The following is a 10,170-nucleotide window of genomic DNA, read 5'->3' on the forward strand; positions in this document are numbered from 1 at the left end:
GGCTATATAGCCCTTTGAATTGGAGCCTCAAGTAGATGAGCTCAACATATTGGAAGCATGAATGTGTCTATTGATAGAGACAGTTTTTGCAGATAGCGCGATCCGGTTATTTACCACAGCATGTGTTAGCCTTGTACGGCGCTATATTTGTTTCTCATAAGAATATGCAAACACTTTTTCAGTGTTTGTGTGGTGTGAAGACTCCAGCTGCCGCTGTTGGTATCGCTCCTGAGCGCGCCATAGAGACAGCCATATGGGCGCGCTCTCTTTGGTGAAAAGAGACCCACTCTCATCGCTTATCATATGTAGTAGACATCCAATCTAAATGAAAAAGCGACCGTGTCTGGGCATGCGTGTGTGGTCCAAAATAAACATCATTCATATCAACTACCATGAAGCGTAGTGTATGAAACAAGCATTGGATCTTTGTTGACAAAATAAAGCCCACAACAGAATAAAACAAAAAAAAATATGAGAAACCCCCCCCCACACCCCACTTCATTTGAATTCTGTTGAATGTCACACACAGGCCAGTGTGGTTATCAGCGAATGCACTTTGTCGGCCAAGGATCGCAGCCGACAGATTAGTTATAAGATATATATTTTTTTCTTCACCGTCAGGTTCAGTTGATTACCATCAGGCGTAATCAATCTCTGCTAGCTCCGGTTCCAGCACGTGGCATTTTGCGATGTGCTTCATTATTTCCGACTGGATTGTTTTACATTCTAATGGCACCCCCCACCACCCCCCCCCCCCCCCCCCCCCTCACACACACACACACACACACACACACACTCTCCTCTCTTTCCACGGCCGTCGAAATTGCCAGTGACTAAAATGGATTAGGTGAGTTAGCAGGTTCATTGTGGCCCATTATCGAGCGGGTGTTTGTGTCACACCGCGCCCTCAGCTGGGCCCGGCACACAGGAGGATGGTGGCTCATTGTGTGTTTTGTGTTATTAAATCATTTCATTCATTTTCACCTTTTTATTTTTTTTCTCTCTCTCGCTCCTGTCTTTGTCTTTGATAAGTACCCGCTGAAATCGATGTTGTTGAGCAAATGGTTTTAGGCAATGCAGGTGTGCGTTAGAGTGCTGCCTGATTATTGACATCAGGCCCGGTAGGTTTCTGGCTGTAGGTTCGACATTATTTTCCCCGTGGATCAAGGTGGAACAGGTCCTCAACTGTTTATTTTTGGTGCTTGCTTGAACAAACATTTCTCCATACAGCTTGGCAAGAATGTTCTGGAAACATTTTTCTACACAGCTTGGCAAGAATGTTCTGGAAACATTTCTCCATACAGCTTGGCAAGAATGTTCTGGAAATATGGTGTTTCCGTACCGTGATGTGATCATCTAGTCAAGCCAGAAGAGCTACTGCATCAATTGCTCTATGAATCCTTCTCATGGGAAAACCCATCACATAACACAGTGCATCGGTTTCCCCGCTCTGCACGTAAAGATGGCAGCCATTATCTTCCGACACATGATGTATGAGTGTATGAAGACCACAGCATGTGGAACACAGACACAGTCTTCCAACTGTGAATATCAGTGACTTTGCATTAGGGATGTGTGCCTATTTAGAATTTATCCGCTGTTATTAATTCATTACATAGCTGCTCATATGTTTAGTGTTTACCAATGTGCCGCAAGGGTGGCAGCTCACATGTGTAGTGAGAACTACTGTAGCATGGTAGAAGACAGAGTTCAAACTGTAGAGGAGGAAGAATAGTTCATCACTGATGATTTGTTGTGCTTGCACGGCACTCAATACATTAAGCTGAGGTAACTTGCGGCCAGGATGACAGTGTTAAAGTGCACAATGTTTCACAATGTCATCTGTAACGTTACGTCCGAAAATGTGTTAATGCAGTTTCAAGTTGTTGTCCCGCCCTCCTTTACGTACTTCTGTGTCTCTCTGAGGCAGTGGTTATTATGTATAATGTTTCTGTGTTTTCCCTCCATCTTGTATGATTTTCTGAGGGAACTGATGTTCATGTGTCTCTGTGCTCTGATGCTGCGCTGCAGGCTTTTCACACCTAGCCTTGCAACATGTATTGGCATTTTATCTGAGGATCAAAGCCAAAGCCTCCGTATCAGGTTAGCAGTTACAAGCCCTTTACACACAGACATACACACACATGCACACACATATACGTGCAGGAACACACACACACACACACACAGAGGGAGAGAGAGTGCAGGAGAGAGAGAGAGAGCGGCTCCTTTGCAAAAAAGAGTGGCTTTAGAACTCTGAGGAGATCCCAGCATGCATCGGCTCTGTTCTGTTGTCTCCGCCTCGGCTACTTGTGAGAGTGAGGGTGAAGTGGGGGAGCTCAGCCACACAGCCATTAGTTTATTAAAGGAGCCTGTTGGAGACTCTGGCTCCCGACGACTCTGCAGTCTAGTCCAGTTCGCATGTCATCATCATCCCATCCTGTTCCTCACTGTCAGTGTGTGACAGGCTCCACGTGTAGAGCTCTGGTGTCCATAGATTATTTTGCTGCGCGCATCACTTTGTAGTGTAAAGTAGTGCAGTGTAAAGCTTTACCTTGATTTTGAAAGTGATTGTAGTGGTCCGCTTGATCCCTCACGTCTGCCATAGGATTGACTTCATAATGTCACATGCGACAGGCTACTTGTATGGACAGGCTTCATGTATCCATGTGTCCATAGATTATTTTGCCGCGCACATCACTTTGTAGTGTAAAGTAGTGTAGTGTAGTGTAAAGCTTTACCTTGATTTTGAAAGTGATTGTAGTGGTGTGTTTGATCCCTCAAGTGTACAATAGAATTAACTTCATATTGTCACAGGCAGACGTGCTGTGGCAGATGCCTTGTCCAGTCAGTGTTCATTGTGACAGTTAATGTCCTATGATAGCATACTGTAATGTCCATTTAACTGTACTGGTACTGTGACGTTGCATGTCATAACAGCTCTTGATGAATTGTAATAAGATGTCGTAGCATCAGCGATTATGAGTGCTCATCAAAGTTAGCAATAGTGGTAACGTAGCAGTATTATTAAACAAGAAATCATTTATTGTGAAAAGGGCCATTTACACCAAGAATTATAACTGTAACGATAACCACAAAGAAACATTGTTCATATAGCTATTATGAATGACGACGTCCACATATTAGCAATAACAATAACGACATGAAGAACAATATAGTTGGGGATCACTTTCAGAGCGACTTTGAGAATGATAAAAAGCTGACCGCCAGTCAGAATCCATCAAATTTTAAGCCACCATCCATCAAATTTTAGCCAATTTTAGCTCATCAACGTGAGGAGAGACTCCCTTTATCATTGGTCACTGTGGACGCTTTTATCGTTATAGATACAGTATATAGTTATCAACTCGAGGACAGACTTTCCTTATCATCGGTCAGTGTGGACGCTGCTTTTATCGTTATAGATATAGTTGTCTTTATAGTTATCATTTCTGTTGTGGACGGCCCTAAAGAGCATAGCATTCTCCATTACGTATTCTTGACGTGTGGGCATGAGCTTTATGACAGTGTATGACCCTAGTTCGGAGTGTTCCTTTATGATCCTTTGATTGGTCCAACAGAAGGCGAAGTGGACTTGGGGTGACTTTAAAAAAAATGATATGCACGCATCTGTAGTACAGAGGAGCGCGAAATTGCATTCGTCTCTCCAACACATTCGTGGTTTCTTGAAGAACAAAGACCGTTCATAATGATCACTGGGGTTGGCAAGTTGGAGCGCTCATCACTGGAGAGTGAGGGCCCTTTTGATGTAATGGCAGACTGTTGGCTTGAAAGCATATGTCACTATCTCTCTTCTTCTCCCCTTGTGCCTGATTCCTTCCCCTTTTTTCTGCCCACTGTGGGGGAAAAAAAGAGAGAGCGAGAGAAAGAGAAGAGAATAGAAAACGACTTTCAACTGAAATCTCATCCGATTGAAATTGCGTTTCTCTCTTGTGGTTGGGATGGCCGTCACAAATTGTTGTTGTTGTGTCAGATAACATGAGACTGTTTCGAGAGCGCATCCGGCTTTGTTGCAGCTTTCAAATAAAGCATTTGTCCAGATAAGGAATGGCTGTGTAGAATGAACCCATAATTTCTTAGACACCTCTTCACTCAAAGTTAGAACAGAACCATGCAAAACTATGTGGTTAAAGGAAGGCTGTTTCTACAATGCATTGCTCTTAAACATTGTATTCCACTGTAGGCAGCCACCAACACATTAGAACATTTGTGCCAGTGTCATGATAGTAATGGTTTTAATATTGCTTATAATAGCCTGTAAATGGCTTTGGGTCTAGGGGACGGGAAGGTGTATGGCACTATTTAGGTTCAGCGGCAATAGAGTTGAGTGGCTGAATATAGAAGATGGTATTATTTACCTTTATTATTGAACAGTGGCGGCACAAGTAGCCTACCTGAACTGTAGGCTGCGGTATATTAAAACATAGATCTAATGCTTTTGTTACCACGGAGCATGTGAAATGCACTGTTGTGATATACTCCGATATTAAATATCTGCGATAGCATGCTTCTACTGTTAGCTGCACTGATAGCGCTGATGGTGGCTATAATATGAACCCCATTCGTCACCCCTAAATGGCCCACTAAGAGGGCCAGATGGAGTATCACACTAGAGGTCTGTGCGGGCCGGGGTGGATTTTTCAGTCCTGCCCATTCCCGCCGCAACCTGTCCTGCTCCTTAATGTCCACTCCAAACTGCACCCACCTGCGCGCCTTTCCAGTTTTGTCCTGTAACCGCCCGCGAAAATCTCACAGGCTTTGGCTGTTTACATGAGATGAATTGTTTTGCGCCCGCTGTGACTGGACTTATATGTTCCTGTTTATATGAAACATGGGCTATTTCTTGCTGCTCTCTCATATATATGCATGAACAACATATGTGTATGAAAACATTCTACAGTTTCAAGAGCAAAAAAAACCCCCAACCTTTAGTTTGTTTTATATTTATTTCTTATGGTAGCTAAATGAGTCGTGTCTCTCACCTGCTCCCTCTCACAAATCAGTGTCATCAGCGTCCTCCTGCAATGACACACGCAGTTCCGCCAGCATAATTAGCCCAGTGCGCCATTCTGTCTTTTTTCACCGGGGCCATTTGGACAAACCCATGATGATCCTGTGGTAGAGCAGACCTCTATAAACCTCTATGCACGTACTGTACTGTATGTGGAAAACAGTATGCAATATATAGGAGGATGCTGTAGTGGGGTGTGTGTGTGTGTGTGTGTGTGTGTGTGTGTGTGTGTGTGTGTGTGTGTGTGTGTGTGTGTGTGTGTGTGTGTGTGTGTGTGTGTGTGTGTGTGTGTGTGTGTGTGTGTGTGTGTGTGTGTGTGTGTGTGTGTGTGTGTGTGTGTGTGTGTGTGTGTGTGTGTGTGTGTGTGTGTGTGTGTGTGTGTGTGAGTGAGTGAGTGTGTGTGTGACATCAGTCCTCCAGGTGCCTCCTGGCAGATGCGGAGGAGCCAGGTGAAGAAGAGAGGACTGATTATTGGGTGGAGCCGCTAACACACACACACACACACACACACACTCACACACACACACACACACACACACTCACACAGGCAGAAATGAGTCATTAGTAGAGGTGGAGGCTCCTTTTAGGAGTCTGTCTCATTAGTGTCAGGAGAACTTTCTAGCAATCATTAGCCCCAAGCCGCCGCATTAGATTTGCATCGTCTCAGTGATGCGGCGGGCTTTGATCTGATCCTCCGCTAACGTCACGTGTCTGGGGAGTGGTTAGCGCATGTACTGTAGCCTTCTCAGGGCCATTTATGTTACCGCATAGATGATTTAGGTCTACTTTAGATTAATTTTTTATTTTGTAGCCCTGCAAGCATTTTTTTTTTTTGGTAGCGCACAATTGGTTGCATTTTGAACTTGTGCAAAGAAAAGGTTTGTTGACCCCTAAGCCTCGTCCAAGACATCAAAGTTAAGACTTCGCCAACTGCAGCAAGCCGTGTCCTCTCCACGTGGAAAATGCTATCAGGCTCTCTGGTGACTTCAAAGGCAAAGGTTATATCTGCAGAAGCACCATTTCCTTCAGCAGACTTGTGCAAGACCATGGGATGCCAGAATATTTTCCGAGGTTGACAGGGGATTCAAGTTCAATCAGGGAGTTTGTGGTGATTTACTTGGTTGTAATAAGCAGGTGTAAAGACAGTAACAAACTGCTTGTCTTCCAAACAGCAACTATGCATGTCAATATGTTGAAATCTTTAGCGATGTTAATGCCACATCCAGCGTTGTTCAACAACTTTTAAATTGAATGTATAGCACACTGTCACCCTGTCTACCTGTCATCAATTATCAATGGCAAAACAGAGTTTAATTTTTTCATATTGATATGTTTTCTGTGTTTCACTCTATCACAAATCAATACTAGACAGTGACCAAAGATGGCTATTCAACCATTTGCATATTCTTTTGAATTATATTTAGCATAAAGTTACTTCTGTTATTCAGACCTCTCAGGATTTCAAAATATTCAAGCTAACATGTCAGCTAGCTCTCACTTTTAGTGCTTTATGTCTGAGCTGCCTGCAGTGTACCAAGGAGAGCTCTTGCCCAAGACTGAGTGTCTTGTATTTGACTTGAGTTGATGTAGTTCATTACTATATAATGTCCCTTTGTCTTGCTCACACACACACACACACACACACACACACACACACACACACACACACACACACACACACACACACACACACACACACACACACACACACACACACACACACACACACACACAAACAAACAAACAAACAAACAAACAAACATGCATACACACACACTCACAGACACACTCAGACAGACAGACAGACAGACAGACAGACAGACAGGCACACACACACACACACACACACACACACACACACACACACAGCCAGTTTCCGACAGTGCCCGGGCATGTTCAACGAAGCAGCCATGTGACATTTCTCCAAAATTATTTTTCCCAGAAAAAAAGAAAAAAGAAAAACATTTTCAAGAACACAGACTACTGACAACGCGTCATTATGTGTGAACACAATCAAGTGTCCAAGGCAAAACACCAGCTATTGTGCATACACATGAATGACGGAGAAAGAAGATGGGAAGACAAAGACATAGAAAACAAAGAGATAGAAAAAAAGGAATGAAAGGCTGATAGGAACACACACACTCATCTTGTCTCCCTCTCTCTATGTGTGTGTGTGTGTGTGTGTGTGTGTGTGTGTGTGTCTTGTCTCAGGTCGGCTCGCAGCAGTAACATCTGAGGAAAATGTGCCAGAGGAGTTGGCTCTTCAAATGGCTGGGAATCGGCATAGGCACTCTATTACTTTCTGCCTGGACTCACTCTCAAGACACAGATGGTATGTACCACCCCAACAGCACATATACTTGTTTGGAGTTTTATTTTGAACAGTTTATTTTTAAATATATATATTTGGACAAAGGCGTCTGCTAAGCAACCATAACCATATATATACTGTATGTCTATATCTATATCTATATCTATATATTTTTTTCATGAAATTATGCTTTATGTTTATGAGGAAATGCCAGTTTGTTGTATTGCAGTATATTTCTACAACAGCAGAAATAGTTCATGTTCTGGAATATACAGCAATATGTTTTTATGTTGTATGAGGTTCCCCTTTTCCGAATAAACCACGTGCGATGCAATTACGGATGAAGATGGAGATGAGGAGCAAAATTATAAAGTTTTATCACAGGCCTGCTACTGCTGCTGCTGCTGGATCTGGCGTTTAGAAGCCCACCTGGTGTGTGGTGGTGGGTGACATGCTGGATTTATGGCTCATCTGGAGTAAAAAAAAGTTTTATTTCCAAACTGTCTGGCTCTGATATAGCTCGTAGTCACCCTTGTGTCTTACGGCCCACCTGTGCTCACCTGTGGCTTGAGCAGAGACAGGATGGTATGAGCAAGGCAGGAACGGCTCCTCCGACTGGGGAGGTAGATTGTTGAGAACCGTGACTGGTCTCTGCTTATTGTGTGGTCCCCAAAAAAGGGTTCTTGGGGTGCTATGTACTGTAGAACCATGTAGGCTTTAAAGAACCCTTAGGGGTTCCTTGGATTAACCCTTCAAAATGGTTTAAAGAACCATTTAGGGGTGGCATACTGTATATGAAGCATGCAATAGAACCATTTTTGGTTCTATTCATGGGTTTCATCAGGTCCCTTTCCACAGGTGTATAAAATGAAGCACCTAGATTATACAGACTGCATGGTGCTTGATTAATACACCTGTGGAAAGTGATCTGATGAAACCCATGAATATATAACCTTTTTTTCTTAGTGTGCATGCTTTAGATATAAGGGGAGGTAACATGTTGAGGGCAGTAGGATCGCCATCCCTGAAAAATATCAACACGCTCGCTCACTTTACAGGTTTGTTGTGTTACCTCGGGTGTGTGGTTTCTACTGCAGTCGCAGCACGTGTTGATTGAATTTTTATACCTGCCTGCCGCAGACTGTTTAGGTCCCTGTGGCTGTATCTCTGCAGTGGTCTGTTAGAGGTGGGCACAGCGGGACCCTTACTGGCTCCTTGACGAATATAATGCGTGCCGTCTCGCTGAAGAAAAAATAAATAAATAAAAAATAAGCAGAGTGACCAAATCTCCCGATTCAAGAAAACTGGCCTTGGTGCCCCCCGTTTTTTGAGAAATCATCCAGCTATAAACGCGAGATCAGAAATTCAATTTGAGGCTTATTCTCTTCTGCCTCTGTCCCTGAAGCTTGCCACCCCCACCATCCACCCCCCACCCACTACCGCCATCTTCCCCTTAAAAGGAATACATTGAATTTATATGGTCGACACTTCGCTCGACTCAGTGAGCCATAGGCTGCTATGAGTTAGTGAAGTCAAGGGTAGGACAGCCTTTGGATTTGACCGGGGTCGTAATGGAGTTAAATATTCCGCAGTGTTCCGGAATTAATGTATTGATGCCCTCCCCTCCAACTCGGAAACTTTTCTAAAAGAGTCATCGGAGAGATAAAAAAAAGGGGGAAACGTCTACTGTGTGCTTATTCGGACGTGATTTATTGGCTTTTGAAGCGCTAATGTGGGGCACCGTAATGAACTGTGGTCACCTTGCCCTGCGTTAATTCCCCCTATCTTTAAAGGGCGTCCATCTCCCCAAGGCTGCCGAGCTTTTCTCTTTATTGTATAGTCATATACAGGACATGTATAGACTTAAATGTATATCTCACCTTTAATGTATAGATGCTGGGCCATGCATTTTGTCTTTGTTAATGTGAGGCAGCTTATGATGTTTTTTTTTGCATCAGAGAAAGTCAATATGTAATTTCATCAAGTGAATAGTGAATAGAGGCCATCCTAATATTTTACTGAATTTAATGCAATATCGATCCGTGAGGAGTGTTTAATTGCCATCTCATTTATGTTTGTCGATGAAGTAAATTTCTGGGAAAGGTTAATCTGGGCCGATTGTTTGTTTTGATGAGCTTGAATGCATTGTCATTGTACAGTAAGTCAAGATTCATTCGGCCAAGTGGTACACTTGTGCACTATGTCGATGAAATACGTTTTCTGGGAAAGACTCTGCTTGGCCAATTGTTTATTTGATAAAACTCGAAATACATTATCAGCGTACCGTAAAGTCAGCTTCTTTTTGTCGACTCATGCATTTGTATGCTTGTTTTTAGAATTGGGTGTTATGCCGTTAGGAAGTTTCTAACTCCCAAATAGACATTTATTAGTTGTGGTGGGTACTTCGATTCAACCTAAAGAATTTACTGCTTTGTCATATCAGTTAAGAAATTCAGCAGGAGCTTTGCAGAATTACTCCGTGGCACTTTGCCACGCCGCTGTTTGATTGAAAGGGGTCCCGGTGGCATAATTCTCTCATCCCTCGCTCTGCCAGAGGTCAGAAGGCGAAGTCTTTGCCAAAGGAGTCGCATGATCCTCGAGAGGTTTATGTGCCCGCGTCTGTGTTCAGGGTCTCCGTTCTCTTTACTTTCTCTCTATCTTACTGTCTCTGTCTCTCTCTGTCTCTTGGTCTCTCTCTCTTTCTCTTTCTCTGTGCTTTCTGTCTCCTCTCCTTTTCATCTCCTTTATTCATCTCGATTGATCTGTCCATCGGTGATGGCCTTTCTTTGTCTTCACCTTCCCCCCTGCTCTCGGTTATGTCTTC

General features: G+C 43.4%; 1 protein-coding gene across 1 annotated transcript in view; it reads left to right on the forward strand.

The window, feature by feature from the left end:
- Window positions 1–7,253: 7,253 nt before the first annotated feature.
- pcdh15b (protocadherin-related 15b) overlaps window positions 7,254–10,170 on the forward strand; it is a 204,121-nt gene continuing 201,204 nt past the window's right edge. Inside the window, 1 exon segment of the mRNA XM_062526974.1 lies at window positions 7,254–7,367. Coding sequence (XP_062382958.1) covers window positions 7,277–7,367 — 91 coding nt within the window. The 5' untranslated portion in view covers window positions 7,254–7,276.

The sequence above is a fragment of the Sardina pilchardus genome, chromosome 22 (assembly GCF_963854185.1).
Source record: "Sardina pilchardus chromosome 22, fSarPil1.1, whole genome shotgun sequence".
Classification (NCBI taxonomy): domain Eukaryota; kingdom Metazoa; phylum Chordata; class Actinopteri; order Clupeiformes; family Clupeidae; genus Sardina; species Sardina pilchardus.